This window comes from Cinclus cinclus, unplaced genomic scaffold, assembly GCF_963662255.1.
Source record: "Cinclus cinclus unplaced genomic scaffold, bCinCin1.1 SCAFFOLD_198, whole genome shotgun sequence".
Classification (NCBI taxonomy): Eukaryota; Metazoa; Chordata; class Aves; order Passeriformes; family Cinclidae; genus Cinclus; species Cinclus cinclus.
The window spans coordinates 65250-85213 of NW_026912140.1; the positions used below are offsets into that span (position 1 = coordinate 65250).

The 19964-nt window shown below is 51.9% G+C and overlaps 1 protein-coding gene and 2 long non-coding RNA genes across 4 annotated transcripts; 1 reads left to right on the forward strand and 2 right to left on the reverse strand.

Moving 5' to 3' along the window:
* Positions 1-373: 373 nt before the first annotated feature.
* On the reverse strand, positions 374-2907 carry LOC134057471 (zinc finger protein 239-like). Of its 2 annotated transcripts, XM_062514453.1 has the most exons (3): positions 2449-2907; positions 1954-2094; positions 374-1767 (listed from the first exon to the last, which is right to left on the reverse strand). In XM_062514453.1, the coding sequence occupies exons 2-3, from the start codon at positions 2033-2035 to the stop codon at positions 851-853; spliced, it is 999 nt and encodes a 332-aa protein (XP_062370437.1). In that variant the 5' UTR covers positions 2036-2094; positions 2449-2907; the 3' UTR covers positions 374-850. The 2 variants fall into 2 exon arrangements, with proteins under 2 accessions (XP_062370437.1, XP_062370436.1); XM_062514452.1 differs by having other exon boundaries at positions 1954-2907.
* A 973-nt stretch (positions 2908-3880) lies between these two features.
* On the forward strand, positions 3881-13588 carry LOC134057472 (uncharacterized). The gene is made up of 3 exons (XR_009934318.1): positions 3881-5861; positions 7495-7610; positions 13406-13588. It is a non-coding gene; the product is annotated as an uncharacterized LOC134057472 (long non-coding RNA).
* Positions 7537-10449, reverse strand: LOC134057473 (uncharacterized). Its single transcript, XR_009934319.1, has 3 exons — positions 8330-10449; positions 7942-7994; positions 7537-7617 (listed from the first exon to the last, which is right to left on the reverse strand). It is a non-coding gene; the product is annotated as an uncharacterized LOC134057473 (long non-coding RNA).
* Positions 13589-19964: the final 6376 nt, after the last annotated feature.

Consider the following 19964-nt stretch of genomic DNA (forward strand, 5'->3'; position numbering starts at 1 on the left):
TCTGCGGGAGCCGCCCGCCCCCAGCACCGGGAACTGCAGCTCAGGGAAAAGGTGCCTGCAGCCAAAAAACACTGGGACTGAGTTACTGTTCTGTTTGTGGGTAATTTCATAGCTGTTGTTGTTCTTGTTTGTCTTGTTAAATATACTAGTAAAGAACTGTTATTCCTACCCCCATATCTTTGCCTGAGAGCTCTCTTAATTCCGAAATTATAATAATCGGAAGAATCATATTTTCTTTCAGTCCAAGGGGAAGCTTCTGCTTTCCTTGGCAAACACCTGTCCTTCAAACCAGGACACCCCAGTTACAGGGCTTTCAAAGGAATGAACAGAAACCTTTTTGTTTCAAGGCCAAAACAAAAGAATTTTTGTGTCCCTGCTGGCAAAGCATCCACATGCTTGGCTGGGTGGGAAGAACCCTTTTTGAAGGGGTTTCCACCCCACCATCTCCAAAATTGTGGGGTTTGCCCCAATATGTTCCCATTTGGCTGTGGAAGATGCCCATGAGCCAGAAAGGATTAAAATGATGGATTTCTATTGGAGAAGACCTCCAAGGCCATTCAGTGTTGCTTGATGCCACCAGAAGATGCAAAGAGTGAGATTTTTCTCGGGTCAGAAGTCGACAAACGTGCTCTTCACAATGGATTTCTGATGTTGATCTGTGGATATGTCCAGGTGCTCAAGGGAAGCCAGGAGGATGAAGAGCCGCCCAGCCAGGTGTCTTCCTAACATGGATCACCGGGGCTCTGCCCACCAGGGGTCACTCGGCATCATCCAGCACAGATCCTGCCATGGAGAATGGAGCTGGAGCAGCACATGAAGCTCTTCCTGCACTTGATTTGCAGGGCTTCCCTTAGTGGTGCCTCCATTGGTGTTTGGTCAGGTGAGAGCTCTGTGAAAAGCTCTTCCCACACTCAGAACACTCATAGGGCCTCTCCCCAGTGTGGATGCGCCGGTGGGTGACGAGGTTGGAGTTGTGCCTGAAGCCCTTCCTGTAGTCGGGGCAGCAGAAGGGCCTCTCCTCTATGTGAATGCGCTGGTGCAGGAGGAGACTGGAGCTGGTCAGAAACCTCTTGCTGCATTTATCACACTCATAGGGCTGTTCCCCTGTGTGGATCCTTTGGTGGACAATCAGTTCAGAGCTTGTCCTGAAGCACTTCCCACACTGCCCACACTCATAGGGCATCTCCCCAGTGTGGATGCGCCTGTGGGAGACAAGGCGGGAGTTGTATTTGAAGCCCTTCCCACAGTCAGGGCAGCGGAAGGGCCTCTCTTCTGTGTGAATCCGCTGATGCATGACGAGATTGGAGCTGGTCTGAAACCTCTTCCTGCGTATGTCACATTCATAGGGCCTCTCCCCAGTGTGGATCATCTGGTGGCGGATCAGTTTGAATCTCGTACTGAAGCTCTTTCCACACTCCCCACACTCATAGGGCCGTTCCCCCATGTGGATTCTCCAGTGCCAGATCAGGGAGGATCTCTTGCTGAAGCTCTTCCCACAATTTGAACACTTGTGGGGCTTATCCGCATCATGAAGATGCTCATGGAACCCCAGCTCTGAGCTCTGGCTGCAGCTCTGTCCGGTTCTTTGGCCCTGGTTCTCCTCCTCGGATACCCAAGAACTGTGTTTGCAGCCCATCCTCATGTGGGATCTCCCGGGCTTTTCCTCCTCGCTGGTTTCCTGTGCAATGGAGCTGCTCCAAACAGCCTCTTCCACAAGGTTCTGCTGCAGGGATTTGTCCTCCCTGGTCTCCATCCTCAGCTCCTTGTCTAGAGGGGGAAAGACAAGGAGAAGATGGGATTTGCCTCTGTTCCAGAGGGAGGGGGAAGGAGATCCCCCCAGCACGTCCCTGGCAGGACGGCGTCGGCAGCGGGGCTGTCCTGCAGCCGGGGGCCGTGCTGGGCTGGGAGATGGAGCAGGACAGAGGGTGAAAGGGGCAGGGACTTCCTCCTCACCTGCCTGGGGCTCCGGGGGCATGTTCTTCTTCCTCACGGCCTCATCCTCCATCGGGCCAAGGTTTAGGAATGGGAAATCCATTTTTGGGGGAAAAGAAGGGTTGAGCGCGTTGGGTTTATGTTCCTGCGGGCCAAGTTCAGCTGGACAAGCCAGTGCCCCTTTCAGCCTCAGAGAGCCTGGGGCTGCTTATCACCAACCTCCCACACCCCTCCAGGCTGCCGGGGGTCCCCCGGCTCCGGGATCGCCCCTCTGCGCTCTCCCCGCTCCGGGGTTCCCGTATTCCCCCACGGCTCTCCCGGATATCCCCAGAACCGATCTCGCCCCCTCTCCGCCAGAACGAGCGATAGCAATGTGGGACCCGCCAAGATCCCTCCCGGGGCATTTCCGGCTGAGCTTCGGGGTCCTGCAAGATCCAAACATCTCCTGCCCCACAAAGAAACCTCCAGGAGACCTCCCCACGATGGATTTGGGGCGAGCTCCCCCTCCCAGCTCACCTGCGGCTTCCGGGGGGAGGGGTGATGCCGGGGAAGTCGGGGAAGCTGCGGCCTAGAGCGGGCGAGCGAGTGAGCCGCTCGGTTCTGCTGCTGCTCTTCCTTCCACTACTCTTCTTCCTTCCGCTCCTCCTCCCCCAGCCCGGCCCGGCCCGGTGCCGACGCGCAAAAGCAGCCGCGCTCCGCCCTGGGGGATTGCAAAGCGGTTGCGCCCCGCGCGGCACTGGGAAGTGATACTGGGAGCACTGGTAACGATCCTGACAGCACCTAGAAGCAACTGGGAGCGCTCTCCCTGCCAGTACCGCTCTTACTGGGAGCACTGGGAGGGAACTGGGAGCAAACTGCGCCTAGACCCGGCTACAGCCGGTGGTGGGCGGTGTCGGAGCAGAGGGCGTGGTTATGCAAATCTAGGAGCGATCGCGCGCTGTGATTGGTGTGCGGAAGCAGCGCGGGGTTCTCCCTGGTCACGTGAGGGCGGGAGCGGTGGGCAGAGCGATGGCGGCGGCGTGCGGTGAGAGGGAACGGGAATGGGAGCGGGAGCGGGAACGGGAGTGGGAACGGGGACTGGAATGGGGACTGGAATGGGGACAGGGACCGAGAATGGAAACAGGGAATGGGGACAGGGACCGGGAATACAGGACCGGGAATGGGGACAGGGACTGGGATAGGGACAGCCCCGTGTCATGCCCTGGGGACCGAGGAGGGGACAGGGACAGGGGAGGAGCCAGGGACTGGGCTGTCGCACCGTGACCTTGCTGAACTGGGAGCTCGCGTGTCTCATTTTCGGGGCTCCTGCCCCCCACCTCCCCCCCCCCCCCCCCCCCCCGGGGTTCCTCTCGTCGTGTTCTGGGGGGGAAGCAGTCAGCACCCACAGTACCCCTCCAGTAGCTCCCAGTATCCCCAGTAACCTCAGTGCTGCCAGACCAGTATGGGGGCTTAAGATAGATCCTGGTTTGGTGTCCAGTTCCAGTGCCCAGCCCCAGACCCGGTGTCCATTGTCTAGTCCCAATCCCCACCACGTTTCCAGCTGCTGTGTCATGATGCCAGGCATTGTCCCAGGTGGCTTCCAGCCCCAGTGCCAGTCCCAGTTCCCAGGGCCATGATGCCAAGATTGGGCTTGGTGTAGGGCCCTGGGCATGACTGGGGCACAGCGTGAAGGGTTTCATGGGACATGGGACTAAAGACATGAAACATGGGACATGGGGCATATAGGACATGACACAGGGTGCAGGGTGTGGTATAGGACACAGGACATGACCTTGAGCATGGCACAGGACACGGAACAGGACACAGGGACAGGGGACATGATTTTGGAGCATGGTACCTGCCCCAGCCCATGATGCATGAGTTCCTGTGCCCACATGTGCCCCACACGTCACCTGCCACCCCCCCTGCGGCACCACCATGTTCTCACCGGTGTCCCTCCTGCCTGCTGGGTACAGTTTGGTGGCCTCGGATGTGGCCTTCCCAGTGTGGGTCCTGCTCTGCCACAAGCCCTGGGGACATCATCCCTGCCCAGTGGCACCAGGTGTCTATCCATCGGCGATAACTGGGACAAGTCCCACACGGTGGCATCAGGTGGCACCTGTGCCACTGGCAGCAGAGATGTCTACAAGGGGGTAACTGAAGGGACAGAACAGGGTGCAGGTGCTCACAGTGTCCCTGTCATCCACAGGGGGTGGTGATCAGGGGTGTCAGGATGAGGTGGTCATAGAGGTGCCACCAGGGGTGTGGTGATACCAAGGCACACATGGCCATGGAAGTGCCGCCGCAGGTGCTGGAATGCCCGTGGAGATGCCACCACGAGCACGGCAGTGCCAGGGGACACATTAGTCTATGGTGTGGCAATGCTGGTGGGCATGGCAGTGACAGGCCAGGCGTGGGGCCAGGCTGGGGTGGCTCCGTGCCCACCCCATGGGTGGCCCTGCTGGTTGCAAGCCGTTTTGGTTGGTGTCTGTGCCAGTGCCTGGCCCGGTGCTACCGTTAATGCCAGCCCTGGCACAGGGACATGCACAGGTGTGGGAGTGACAAGGGGGACTGGGCACCCCGAGGGCTGTGCCAGGCCAGCACCTCCCACCCCATGCCTTTGTCCTCAAGAAGGTGGCACACGGACACCGAAAGGGGTTAGAAGAGTTGGGGACACAGTGGTCATCTGGGGACATGAAGGACCTCAGCCTATGGAGGTGATTTGGGACACTGGTGTGATTTGAGGACGCTGAGGTGCCCCAGTGCTATCCCCAGCACTGTTTCCCTGTCCCCACAGTACCTGGCTGTCCTCAACAAGACCCTGGGCCACTACCCCTATGCTGGCACTGCAGGTGTCACCAGAGATGGCACCAGGCACAGCACTTCTTCCGCACAGGGGACATTGACCCTGGTAATGACACCTTCGACATTGCCTCCAGCGTCATCACTGGTGGGGACACTTGGGGTTTGGGTTTTAGAGTTAGGGTTGGGATTTGAGATTTGGGATACTCTAAAGGCATTTGGGATGGTCCCAAGAGGTTTAGGAGTAGGGTTTTGGTTTGGGGTTTGGGGTTTGGGTTTGAGGTGCAAGGTTTGGGATGGTCCTGGAGTATATGTGATTCAGGATTTGGGAAGTCCCAGGGTTTCTGGGCTCTCAGCATTCCCTGACCCCAGTCCCAAGCCCACAGAGTGCCTGGGGGTGTACCCTGGAGACCCCCAGCTGCTGGTGCTGGATTGCACTGACAGCAATTTCACCCTCCAATTCCACAGGTAAATCCCACAAGTCCCACCCAGGGAAGTTTCCCATCCCTAAAATCCAAGTGTTGGATTTGCGACCCCTTTTTCCGAATTCCTGTGTGGGATTATGGGATGAAATTTTCCCTTTCCCAGGGTAATTTTTGGGGATTTTGTGGCCAAGTTTTCCCTTTCCTGATGTTTTCTGGGGGATTTTGGTGCAGAATTTTTCCTTTTCTAGAATGTTTTTTTTTTTTTTGTTATTTTGGGAACTCCTGAGGTTTTTGGGGATTTCAGGTGGAATTTTCCATTAGCATTGGATTTTTTGAGATTTTGGGGTGGAAATTTTCCTTTTTTTTTTTTTAGGATTTTGGGGTGGAATTTTAATTTCTGGGGGATTTTTGGGGTCAAATTTTTCCTTTTCCAGGTTTTTTTTTGAACTTGGGGAACTCACAGGGTTTTTTGGGGATTTATGGGCAGATTTGTTCTCTTTTTTGGGGATTTTTTGCGGCGGAGTTTTCCCTTTTGCATTGGTTTCTTTGGGATTTTGAGGTGGATTTTTTCCTATTTTATTTTTTAGTGATTTTGAGGCCTCTTGTAGTGTTTTTTGTCCCCTCAGGCTGATCAGTGTCATCATGGAGTTCCAGCTCAAGGCCATCAACATCCAAACGCTACTAAAACAGAAAATCCCCGACTGCTACACCTTCAGTGATATTGTGAGTGTCCGCAAGTGTCCCAGTGTCCCCTGAGTGTCCTTCTGGTATCTTCTCATGTCCCTTTTGTGTGCCTTATGTCTCTCCTGGTGTCTCACTCATGTCCTTCTGTCCCACATCTATCCATCTGTCCCCTGGCTGTTCCCCAGTACCTCTGCGGACCCTGGGGAGCAGCCAGTGAGTGCTATGACAGTGATGGTGATGGTGACAGTGACAGTGCTAAGGACAGTGACAGTGACAATAACAGTGACAAATGGCAGTGGCACTGACAGTGATGGTGACAATGACAGTGAAATGCCAATGACAGTGCAACCCAGTGTCCCCACATCACGTTTGACAACTCTGTCCATAGCAGGTGAGTGCAGATCCACCTGGACACCCATCCAGGAGTGCCACCACCCCTTGCTGCCCAGCAAAAGGGACAGTGGGGTACAGTGGATGATGGGAGACAGGGGGACACAGTGACAGGGTAACAGGTGCCATGTCCCCCTCGTGCTCCGGACACCGGCAGGACTGGACGCATTTCTGTTGCGCCCCAACCACACTTCCCCATAAAACCTGCTCCCCTCACACCTTGGGGACACCCCTGACCCCCCCCCCCTTTGTCACCCTGGGGTGCCCCTCAGTCAGGGGGGTCTTGGTCATGCTGCAGGACCCTCTCTCTGTGCAATCCCCGAGGTGGCACCTGCGCTTTTTGTCACCGCCATCTGCCAATTTGTTACCAGCACCCCAAAGAAGGGGGCGGCCCACATGTTACAGGAGGAGGTGGTGAAAACATTTCTGGGGTCACTCCCAGCCATTTCCATCTCCCCACATCCCCCTGAAGATGCTGCTCCACCCTGCACCCCCTCCCCCCCGCCCCCACCACAGCATCCCCTGAGGGGACCTTGGGGACTGTCCCCATGTCCCCCCCCAGTCCCCATGGTACCTCCGCTGCTCCACCTGTGCTTGGCCCCCGTTCGTGTGGCGACCTCCCCATGTGAACGGGCAGGAGTTTCAGTCACATCCTCACCTCCTTCTCGTCTTCCTCCTGCTGAGGAGGTGATGTTGCTTCTGCTGGGGACTCGCCAGTGACACCAGAGGGACACCACAGGTCACCCCTCGAGGGGCCTGGGGTTGCAGTGGCTCCTGGAGTCGCCCCAGTGTGACAGCTGGGGGGCCTGAGATGCTGCAGTGACAATTTGGGGGGTGGGTGCTCGTTTTGGGGTCTCCAGGGTGAGTCTCAAAGTCTCCTCCCATCACCTCATCCCGTGCCTCAGTTTCCCCCTCACTCTGCAGGGAGCATCCAGAATTGATGTTCTGGAATTGGGTTTGTTTTGGGGGGTTTTGGGGTTGGGGCTACTGGGATGGGCTGGTGGGCCAGTTAGGTGATACACACCCAAGGTGTGTATCAAGGCTGGTGGTTATCTGGGCTCGGAGCTGCCTAGGCTGGGGGGCTGCAGGGCCAAGAGCTATCCAGACAAGTGTCAAGCTGGGATCCATGACTCAGGTGTCCATCAAGTGTCCACCAGTGTCCAATCTCTCCTGCCCCCATCCATCCCAGACTCCCTGGCCAGGGCTGCTTCTCACTGCAGAGTGGACAAGCCCCTGGTCAGTCCCAAGATGACCCCAAACCCCCTCCCACCAACCTCACCAGGCCACCCACCCTGAGCTCTGGTGCCATCGGCATCCCCTGGCAGCCGGTCCAGCTCTGAATCTCTTGGAAGAGGAAATCCACAGTCCCAGGCCGGGGACTCAAGGGTATCCAGGATGGTGAGCACTGAATCCATGTGGCATAGGGGGACAGTTGGGGACACAGCTGGGGAGATGTCTGTGGGGAAGGGAGTTGGGGTGTAGGGGAGTGAGGGGCGCCTAAAAGGTGCGGAGGGGGTTGGAAGGGAGGGATGCACCCAAAAATGTGCCAAAGTGAAGGCGAGGGTGCATAAAATTGGGGTAAAGGATGGAAAGAATCCAAACAAGCACAGAAAAGACTCAAAATAGGGGGCACTGAACCCAAAAAAGGGGAAAAGGACTGAAAATGGAGGGGAGAAGGACCTAAAATCAGAGGACAAGGATGTCATGGGGTGTTACAGTGTTTTCCTACCTGTGCCAGGGTGAGTGCAGATGCTCCGTGCCAGAAGCAGCCATGGGGACATCCTGAGGGACATGGGCACACATTGAGGGACACAGGGACACTACAGGATGGGTCCCCTCAGACAGCCCAGGACCTCATGGTTTTTGGCCCCACTGGGGGCAGGGGACACATGGAAGGCGAGAGGAAGATATGGTAGGCAATTTGGACATACAGAGGGGAAAGGACATGATGCCACCAGGACAGATAGCAGGGGGACAATGTCACCAGGACACCCCTGGTGACATGTAGCATGGGGCCACATGACACTGTGGGTGGCACTGACCCTTGTGCTGTACCTTGGGCCATTGGGGTCCTCTGAGCGTGGAGTCCCTAGGACGCCCTGGTGACTGTCACTCACCTCCGGGCCACTTGTCAACAGCCGAACAAGTTCCACCTCCTGCCCTGCTGGGTGATGACATCTGGCTGGTGCACTGTGGTGGTGATAGTGGGGATGTGGTGGCAGTACCTGCATTGGACAGCACTTCGCAATGTCCCCATCCATGTTCCTCACATCCTCATCCATCTCCCCCCATGGCCCCACCCATGTCTTAGTTCCTTGTCGTTATTTTTAACCCCAGTTACAGGGCTTTCAAAGGAATGAACAGAAACCTTTTTGTTTCAAGGCCAAAACAAAAGAATTTATGTGTCCCTGCTGGCAAAGCATCCACATGCTTGGCTGGGTGGGAAGAACCCTTTTTGAAGGGGTTTCCACCCCACCATCTCCAAAATTGTGGGGTTTGCCCCAGTATGTTCCCATTTGGCTGTGGAAGATGCCCATGAGCCAGAAAGGATTAAAATGATGGATTTCTATTGGAGAAGACCTCCAAGGCCATTCAGTGTTGCTTGATACCACCAGAAGATGCAAAGAGTGAGATTTTTCTCGGGTCAGAAGTCGACAAACGTGCTCTTCACAATGGATTTCTGATGTTGATCTGTGGATATGTCCAGGTGCCCATGGGGAGCCAGGAGGATGTGGAGCCACCCAGCCAGGTGTATTTCTAACATAGATCACGGGCACCATGGACCAGCAATGCTCTGCCCACTGGGGGCCACAGGAACATCCAGCACAGATCCTGCCACGGGGGATGGAGCTGGAGCAGCACATGAAGCTCTTCCTGCACTTGATTTGCAGGGCTTCCCTTAGTGGTGCCTTCATTGGTGTAGGGTAAAGTGAGAGCTTCTGGAACAGGACTTCACACATTTGGGACACTCGTAGGGCCTCGTCCTAGTATATATGCGCTGGTGGGTGACGACAGTGGAGTTTTGGTTGAAGCCATTCCCATTGTTGGGTCAGTGGAAGGGCCTCTCCTCTGAATCTGCTGATGCCTGAGGAGACTGGAGCTAGTCTTAAATGTCTTCCTGCATTCCTCACAATCGGCACGCCTCTGCTTTGTGTGGCTCATCTGGTGGGCAGTCAGGTCAGAGCTTGTCTTGAAGCCCTTCCCACACTCCCCACACTCATAGGGCTGTTCCCTCATGTGGATTCTCCAGTGTTGGATCAGGTAGGATCACTTGCTGAAGCTCTTCCCACATTCTGAGCACTTGTGGGGCTTCTCCCCATCATGAAGCTGCTCATGGACTCTCAGCTCTAAGCTCCAGCAGCATCTCTGGCCACCTCCCTGGCCCGGAGTGGGTCTTTCTGCTTTGGATCACCGTGATCTGCATTTGTAACCCCTCATGAGGGATCTCTGGGGCTTTTCCTCCTCCTTGGATTCCTGCACCATGGAGCTGGTTTAAAATGCCTTTTCCATAAGGTTCAGCTGTGGGGATTTGTCCTCCCTGGTCTCCATCCTCAGCTCCTTGTCTGGGGGAGGAAGGACAAGGAGAGGATGGGATTTGCCTCTGTTCCAGAGGGAGGGGGAAGGAGATCCCCCCAGCATGTCCCCGGCAGGACGGTGTCGGCAGCGGGGTTGTCCTGCAGCCGGGGGCCGTGCTGGGCTGGGAGATGGAGCAGGACAGAGGGGGAAGGGGGCAGGGACTTCCCCCTCACCTGCATAGGGCTTCTGGGCCATCTTCCTCACGGCCTCCTCCTCCATCTGACCATGATTTGGGAATGGGAAATCCTGGTTTTGGGGAAAAACAAGGGCTGAGCACATTGGTTTTGATGTTCCTGCGGGCCAAGGGTAGCTGGAGATGTCATCACCCCTTTCAACCTCAGAGAGCCTGGGGCTGCTCATCACCAACCTCTTGCACTCCTCCAGGCTGCCGGGGGTTCCCTGGCTCTGGGAATGCCCCTCTGCGCTCTCCCCTCTCCGGGGCTCCCGCATTCCCCCACGGCTCTCCTGGGGATCCCCAAACCCCATACTGGCCCTCTGCCCACCAGTACTGGGTGATCACCACGTGGGACCTGCCAAGATCCCTCCCGGGGCATTTCCGGCTGAGCTTCGGGGTCCTTCAAGATCCAAACGTACCCTGGCCCCTCAAAAAGAAAACCTTCCAGAGACGCCCCCGCTGGTTTTGGGGCGAGGTTCCCCTTCCTGCTCACCTGTGGGTTCCAGGGGGGCAGGGTGATGCTGCCAGAGTTGGGGGAACTGCAGCCTGAGCGGGCGGGTGGGGGAGCCGAGTGGTTCTGCTGCTGCTCTTTCTCTTGCAGCTCCTCTTCCTCATGTTCCTGACTTTCCCCTTCTTGTTCTTCCCGCTCCTCTTTCCTTCCTCCCCCTCCTCCGCTCCCAGCCCGGCCCAGGTCGGTGCCGACACTGAAAAGCAGCCGTGCTCTGCCCTGGGGGGTTCCAAAGTGGCCGTGCCCTGCACAGTGCTGGAACCAATACTGGGAGCACTCGAAGCGATCCTGAGAGAACCCGGAAGGAATTGGGAGCGCTTTCCGTGCTAGGACCGCTCTTACTGGGAGCACTGGGAGGGAACTGGGAATAAACAGCGCCCGGACGCGGCTTCAGCCGGCGGTGGGCGGGGTCAGGACCGAAAGCGTGGTTATGCAAATCCAGGAGCGATCGCGCGCTGTGATTGGTGGGCGGAAGCAGCGCGGGGTTCTCCCTGGTCACGTGTGGGCCGCGGGGGGGCCGGAGCGATGGCGGCGGGGCCTGGTGAGAGGGAACAGGGAATGGGGACAGGGAATGGGAACGGGAACCAGGAACAGAAACAAGAATACAGGACTGGGACGGGGAATACAGGACGCGAACTGGGAATGGAAATGTGGGAACAGGACAGGGAATACAGATACAGCAACTGGAGAGAGAATATGGGATAGGGATTAGAAAGATGGGACCGGGATTAGAAATAGGGCTGGGAATGGAAATACGGAAATGGGACAGGAAATATGGAAATGGAAATGCGGGACCAGCATGAGGACTGGGAATATGAGAACGGGAACAGGACAGGGAATATGGGACCGGGATTATGAGAATGACAACCAGACAGAGAATACGGGACAGGGAATGAGACCAAGAGTGGGATCCAGACTGGGATGGGAGCAGGGTGGGACCAGGAGCGAGGTAACATGAGAATGAGCAGGGGGCAAGGAGAATGACAGCGAGGAGAGGGGGATCCAGGACAGGAGAAACCCAAAACTGGTACAGGGGATATGTGGACAGTTCCTGGGCAGGGGATCCTTGATCAACTGCCCCAGAACCTCTGCCAGAGTTTCCCAAAGCAATTAGAACTGCTCAGCCTAGAATATCCAAGACCCTGAGCGACCCCCAAATCCCTCCCAGGAACCCTCAACCCTCTTGAACACAGCACCCCCCACATCCCCTGGAAGATCCCCCCCCATGTTGCCATCGTTGTCTTAGCTCAACATCTTCACCCTGGGTTTGGGTATTTTGAAAGAACAATGAGAAATGCAAAGAAAATTAAGGCAGGAGGATGTGGAGCCCTCAGCCAGGTGTCTCCCCCACATGCGTTGTAGAGGAGACAAATCCCTCTGCAGATATACAAGGGACTGCAAGGTCCCTTGTTCCCATGAGGCCTTGCAGTGTCACAGGGGTCTCCTTGGTGATGCAGTGTCACAATGGACCCTTGGTTCTGTGGGGACTCACAATGGCAGAATGGTCTCCTTGGTTCCACGAGGCCCTGCAGAGCCCCTTGATTCAACGTGGCCTCAAAGTGTCATCATGGTCTCCAGAATTCCATGAGGCCCTGCTGTGTCACAGTGGATCTTTGGTTCCATGGGGTCCGCACTGTTCCATGAATCCTTAGTTCCATGGGGCCCTGCAGTGTCACCATGGACTCCTTAATTCAATGGTGTCACACAGTGACACAATCACCCCTTAGCACAACAAGACCCCAGAGTGTCACAATGGTTCCTTGCTTCCATGAGGCCTTGTAGCGTCACAATGGACTCCTTGGTTCCATGGGGCCACAAAGTGTCACAGTGGCCCCTTGGTTCAGTGAGGCCTGTCATGGCATAAGATTTTAGCCTTTATATTTTTGAAATCCTGTTATGCATCAATGCATAACTCTAAACTCCATAGAAAGTATTAGTTAACTATCTTCACATTTTGGTCAGACAAAAAGATTCCTCTGAAACTCAAGGACACCCTACAGCCTCAGGTTCCAAATACAATAAACAAAAGTGAATTGGGAGGGGGGAGCAAACTGAGGGAATATGACTTCATTAGCGGAAGCTGTAATTGGAGGATTAACCCCTTATATGCAAACAGACCAAACTTATATCTGTCTGAAAAAGTCATGACCACCATCCACCTTGGGTGTAGCCTCTGGGAAGCTTTTCACTGTCCAAGGTGTATCTGTTGAAGGCCTTTAATAAGCACCGACTTTATTCCCTTAACCTTGTCTAGCCTGTGTTCTAGGTAGCCACTCCAAGACATCACCTGCAGTGCCACAATAGTCTCTGTGATTCGTTAAGGCCTGCAGTGTCAAAACAGACCATTGATTCCATGACACCCAAAGTGTCACAATGGCCCCTTGGTTCCACTGAGTCCAACAGTGTCACTAGGGTCCTGTTTGCTCCACAAGGCTCTGAAGTGCCACCATGGCCCTTTGGTTTCACAAGGCCTCAATATGTAAAAATGGCCTCGATGGTTTCATGAGGTCCTGCTCTGTCACAATGCACCTTTGTTTCCATGGTGCCCCATAGTGTTACAATGGTATCCTGGGTTCCACGGTGTCAGAATGAACCCTTCATCCTGTGCAGACCCACAGTGTTCACTGCCGTGCCCTTGATTCCATGAGGCCCTGCCAAGCTGTAACAGTCCCTTGTTCCAGTGGGTCCCAGAGTGTCAGAATAGTCTCCAATGTTCCATGAGGCCCCGCAATGTCACTGTGCTCCCCTTGGTTCCACAGGCTGCACAGTGTAGCAATGGACTCTTGGTTCCATGAGGTTCCTCAGTCACAATGCTCTTGGATCCCCAGTGTCAGTGTCAGTGTCAGTGTCAGCGTTAAGGAGAGAGAGTTCAAAGTGCACCTCATGATTTTTGGTTTTAATCAAGTGAATATTTTTTTTAATTTTTCAATTCAGAGAAGAGGTGACCGAAGCATTCCCCAGGTGATCTTGATGATGAATGTCACCTTAGAAGGTCTGGGCACAGAGAAGAATGATCCCTTTCAGGGTTGACCCTATTTGGACAACCTGCTTCTCACCTCCAACCTCACCATGTCAGACATTGCCCACCTGGGACTGACATCCTAAAACATAAAAAAAATCCCTGCATGTTTATTATTATAATTATATATTAATAAAATAATAAAATTACAAAGATGTTTTTCTTTTAATAATAAAAATAATATTTTTATTACCTAATTTTTCATTTATGTGTTAAAAAATCTATACGGTTTTAGCAATCATAAAAATTCTTGGTGATTGGTTCTAAGTAACACAATTCCCTTCATTAATTAATTGAAAACTACTGGCTATTGCTTTCTCCTTCTGTATGATAAGTAGACTTTTTTCAGTCCTTCTCTAATCCTTGTTATCATTTTCTCAGACAGGGTAAAAGGGGCCACTCTGGAGTCCAGGGAGACATTTCTGGGGTACATTTGGGGCAGTCTTGGGTCTACACAGGGAATTTAGAACTTGAGGGTATGTAGGACACTTCAATGGGCCGGGTGGGCACTGGGCAGGGCACTGAGGGATTCTGACGGACACCTCGGAGGCTGGGAGAGCTCTTGGGGGTCCAGGGCGAAAACTTGGAGGTCAGGGAGGGGAATGTGGAGCGCTTCGGGGTCCGGGCGGGCACCTGGGGGGCTAGAACGGGGCTCTCTGGGGCGCGGGGGATGATGGGAATTGTAGGCACGGGCATAATACGATTGAATACAGCCGCGGAGCATCACAGGAGGGCGCATCCGCATTGTCTCTTTGTGGGTCGCGGTGCCTGATGGGAGATGTAGTCACGGCTGGAATAGCACTCTAACGGGACTGCGGAGCATGATGGGAGCTGTAGTCCCGGAAGTGGCTCGGACGAAGCATTTGGGGTCCGGGAAAGCACCTGGGGGACACTTTTGAGTCCGAGCCGTGACTTGAGGTCCCCAGGGCAGAACGCATGTGGTTCTGGAGCACTTGGGGGAAGCTTGGGGGGCTCTAACCAGGCTTTTTGGGCACCGAACTTTGCAGGTGTTTTTGGTGCCGAACTGTATTATGAGGGGCTGTGAGGCTGTGGCGGATGAGACACTGTTCCCTGTGTCCCCAGTTGGTCCCACTATACCTCGTATCACTCACAGTATCCTCAGTTTGCTACATTATTGCCCAGTATCATTCCCAGTATGTCCCAGTATGTCCCAGTGGGTCTCTGTGTACCCTCACAGTCCAACCCACCTGTACTGGATCAAAAGCAAAACCAGTGAGACTTCAAGTCAGTAATACAATTTTTAATAGGGAAGAGAAAAAGGAAAAACAAAATACATGCAATTAAAAAAAAAATACAACCACTAACAGAGTCAGAATACAACCTGATACCCTGTCAGTCAGGGTGCTGGTGCAGTTTTCCTCCAAAGGGTCTGTTAGCATATACATATACATTTAATAGTTAGTGGTAGTAATGCTAAGGCTGCAGTTTGTAGCTAGTGCAAGGTAGGCCCTGGGAACTAAGCCAGGGAATGTGCTGAGCTACAGAATAATGAGTTAAGGGCCAGTGGGGCGAAGAAGGACCAACTGGTTATTTATAGGAACAGTAGGGAATTTACTGATGAAGTACAATAAACAGGTGTGGGATTAATCTATAGTTCTAGTTTAGACAAGCATGTAGGATTTATAACCGTTAGAAAGGTATCTTATTGTCTTAACTTAGGCAGGCGTGCAAGAGTTATAACCTTTAGAAATATTATCTCGAAAATGACTGCTGCCTTTGATGTGAAGTATGTGGACCATAGCATGTAGCCATGGTGAAGCAAGATTTGTAAAAGGGTATAAAACTGTGTAAGATTCACTAAGGGGTTGGGACTTTGACTTTGGACGCTAGTCCTCAGGTCCCCGGGCCCTGAATAAAGCACCGCACAAAACAACTTTGTTGATTTGTGTTTTACTCTTTGGGATCGGGCAGCGGTTTTTGGCGACCGCGGCAGGACTCCGGAGGTGGCTGGGGCGGTTCGCGAGCTGATCCACTCCACGCCGGCACCAGGTGATTCCTGGGGAGTCATCGACCCGCGCCCGACCCCGCGCCTGACGGACAACTGTAACAGGTAAGCCCGAAGGTGCTTTATTATTTGGTTTAGGTGCCTGCCTGATAAGTCGAGGCGGCGATCCTCGCAGGGTTGGGCAGAAGACGTCTCTGGTTGGTAAAGCCTAGGCGCCGACCGTTAGACGCGGCGAAAGCTGCGCAGGATCGGCACTTGCCCCTCGCGGCGTCGAGAAGTGGCAAGTTTGGTTGGTTATTGGTTTATTGGTTAATAATTTGATAATCACTGTCTGTTGGTTTGTTGGTTAAATAATTTGATAATTAGTGTCTGTTGGTTTATTGGTTAATAATTTGATAATCACTGTCTGTTGGTTTGTTGGTTAAATAATTTGATAATTAGTGTCTGTTGGTTTATTGGTTAGTAATTTGATAATCACTGTCTGTTGGTTTGTTGGTTGATAATTTGATAATCAGTGTCTGTTAGTTTGTTGGTTGATGATTCGATGATCAGTGTCTGTTGGTTTGTTGGTTAATAATTCGATAATCAGTATCCGTTGGTTTATTGGTTAATAATTTGATAATCAATATCTGTTGTAGCCGTGACTGTTGGAAGTGTGTTTGTGAGATAGTATTGTGTGATTGTGTTATTATGATGCCATTTAAAACGTTTAAAGCTTTGGTTCAATCTAATGAAAAGGTTCCGGAAAATACTCCGTTAGGATGTTTGTTGGGGCGTTGGAAAAGAGAAGGGTTCCATCAAGAGTTAAAAAGGGAAAGGATGATTGATTATTGTAATCATTGGTGGCCACAATATGAAACTGGAAGTTCGGGGTGGCCCCTCAATGGGTCTATTGACCCTGGTGTGATATCCCCGTTAATGCAGTTTTTACGGGAAAATGAAAAATGGGATGAGATTCCTTATTTGGATTTGTTTTATACCCTAAAAGGCAAACCCGAATGGCAGAAAGAATGTGGTATTATGGTATTACAGGTAGAGGAAAAAAATTGTCAAGGTTGTAGGCAAAGGAATAGGTGTAATGGTTGTTTGACAAAGCTGACAAGCCAGGAAGAGGACCTATCTTTGCTTGTAGCTCCTAGTGCCCCTCCTGCAGAATTAGCTTCGGAAGAGGAAGATAGTGATAAAGAAGAAAGAGAAATAATACAAACCCCAGAAATGGGGAAGGGCTCCCAGGAATCGATAATACCTTGTCCTGGGGAGCCATCTCCCGGTCATACCCGTAATATACCGAGAACCCCTATTGCAGAAAGAACTAGACAAGGGAGGAAAAATAGGGAAAAACCCCAACTGATAGCCCCTTTAAGGGAAGCTATGGGACCTCAGGGTGAGAAGGTGTTTATTAAAGTCCCGTTCTCACCTGGGGATCTGATAATTTGGAAACAAGCAGCAGGGTCATACCGGGAGGATCCGGACAAGGTTGCTCGAGTGGTAAAAATGATAATAAAAACACAAAATCCTGATTGGAATGATTTACAGGTGTTACTAGATACCTTGATGGATTCAACCGAGAAAGAGATGGTGTTACGGGCAATGACAGAATGAGCCAGGGAAATGTTGAGGGTACAAATGATGGATGGAACTCTAAATGACTTGGTCCCGAGAGAGGACCCCGGGTGGGATCCTAACACCAGTCGGGGTTGGAAAAGACTTCAAGTTTATCAAGAATTAATAATAGAAGGGATTAGAACGGGGATGCCAAAAACAATGAATTGGTCAAAACTGTATTCCATAAGACAGGATAAAAGTGAGTCCCCGTCAGCATTCCTGGAGCGGCTGAAGGAAACTGCACGCAGATTTACTAATTTAGAGGTTGATGGGGAGGCAGGGAAATTACAGTTGGCTTTGATTTTTATGGGGCAATCTCAGGATGATATTAGGAAAAAGCTGCAAAAGTTAGAAGGGGAGGACACTCGGAACCTAGAGAAAATGCTGGAAGTGGCATGGAAGGTATATAATAATAGAGAAAAAGAGACAGCAAAGAGACATCAGGCAAATATTTTAGCAGTATTGCAACACGCTACGGGAGGAAGCCCAAGAGGACGAGGACGGGGCCGGGGTGGTATGGGTCGAGGAAGGGGCATAATTCAGCAGAATTTGGGAAGGGGAGCAATGGGAGGATTGGGAAATCCCTTCGGGGGGGCAAGGAAAATTGGGTCCTAATCAATGCGCCTTTTGCAGACAGTTAGGTCACTGGAAAAATGAATGTCCAGTCAAATGGGGAGTGGGTAATGTGGGGAATGTAAATCCTATGGGAAACGCAGGAGCTACCACGGGGCCGGTAGATGTCGCTCAAGCATTTGTGTTAGGCAACTATCAAAATCAGAGCTGACTAGATCAGGATCTGAAGGTAGTATTGGAGGTAGGGGGACAAGAACGAGAATTTAGAGTTGATACGGGAGCAACACATTCGGTTTTGAATACAAAATTAGGGTTATTAACTGATGCAAAAATTCAAGTAATAGGGGCAACTGGGCAAGTAGAAGAGAGGACATTTTTGCAGCCGTTAGACATAAAATTCGGGGGAAAAGAATTTGATCATCAATTCCTGTATATGCCTAATTGCCCAGAGTCACTGTTTGGAAGAGATCTGTTATCTCTTCTAAATATGAGAATATTATTTGAAGGAGGACGAGTGAAATTAGAAATTCCTGATAAAGAAATATCTAGACTATTTGTGATTAAGGAGGTAGAGCCCACCCCAATTCCTGAAGAGGTTGAACAGGCGGTGGTACCTTGGGTTTGGGGAACCGGCACTCCAGGTAAGTCTAAGGCAGCTCAACCAGTAGTGGTTGAGCTAAAGGAGGGAGTCCAACCGGTAAGGATTAGACAATATCCGATTAAGTTAGAAGCTAGGAAAGGAGTAGCCCCCATGATTGCTCAATTCTTAATCCAAGGTATTTTGCAAGAATGTGAGTCAGAATTTAATACCCCAATTTTTCCAGTACGAAAACTCAATGGTAAATATAGGTTAGTTCAGGATCTGAGAGCTATAAATAATATAACCAAGGATATCCACCCAGTGGTGGCAAACCCCTATACTTTGTTAACATCTGTGTCTGAAAGATTTCAATGGTTTACAGTAATTGATTTAAAAGACGCTTTCTTCTGCATCCCTCTGGCATTTGAAAGTAGGAAATATTTTGCATTCGAGTGGGAAGACCCTGACTCTGGCCGGAAGAAACAGCTTACTTGGACACGACTTCCGCAAGGATTCAAGAATTCCCCCACAATATTTGGGAACCAGTTAGCCAAGGAATTGGAGGAATGGAAAACAACACAGGTAAAAGAATCTCCCTTTTCTCATGTAATACTTCAATATGTAGATGACATTTTCCTGGCCACAGAAGAAAGGGACATTTGCCTAAATTTAACTATAAGCTTATTGAACATGCTAGGCCAGGCTGGATATCGGGTCTCGAAAGAAAAGGCCCAACTCATCCGGACAAGTGTGTTATATTTGGGCTGTGAAATAACACAAGGAGTAAGGCGATTAGGAGCAAATAGAATTGAAGCCATCTGCACCATACCTATTCCCCGAAATCATCAGGAACTAAGATCCTTTCTAGGAATGGTAGGATGGTGCCGGCTGTGGATCCCGAATTTCGGACTCCTGGCCAAACCCTTATATGAGGCACTAAAAGAGACACAGTTACGGTGGGACAAGCCACAGCAGAATGCGTTCCAAGGGCTAAAGCAAGCACTAAAAGAAGCCCCGGCATTGGGACTACCCGATTTAACTAAGGACTTTCAATTATATGTAAATGAGAGACAGAGACTGGCTTTAGGAGTACTCACGCAAAAGTTGGGATCATGGAAGCGTCCGGTCTGCTATTTTTCGAAACAACTAGATGCAGTCAGCTCTGGATGGCCGTCCTGTTTGCGAGCCGTGGCAGCTACTGTACTATTGATTCAGGAATCAAGAAAATTGACTTTGGGTAAGAAAATAGAAGTGTTTGTGCCTCACATGGTGATAACAGTTCTGGAACAAAAAGGGGGGCATTGGTTGTCCTCCAGCAGAATGTTGCAATATCAAGCAATATTAAGGGAACAAGATGATGTTGAGCTAAAAGTAACTAACCATATCAATCCAGCAGAATTTCTCCGCAGTGAGCAAGAAGAAGGCGAATTGACCCACGACTGTGTGGAAGTCATTGAACAAGTCTTCGCTAGCCGCACTGACCTGAAAGACGTGCCATTGGAGTCTCCGGACTGGGAACTGTTTACAGATGGATCCAGTTTCGTCGAGAATGGGACCAGGTATGCGGATTATGCGGTGGTAACGCTCCTCCAGGTCGTGGAAGCTAAAGCCCTCACCCCGGGAACATCAGCGCAGAAAGCAGAGATTGTGGCTTTGATTCGCGCCTTGGTTTTGAGTCAAGGAAAGAAGGTAAATATATGGACTGACTCTAAATATGCATTTGGAGTTCTGCATGTCCATGGAGCATTAT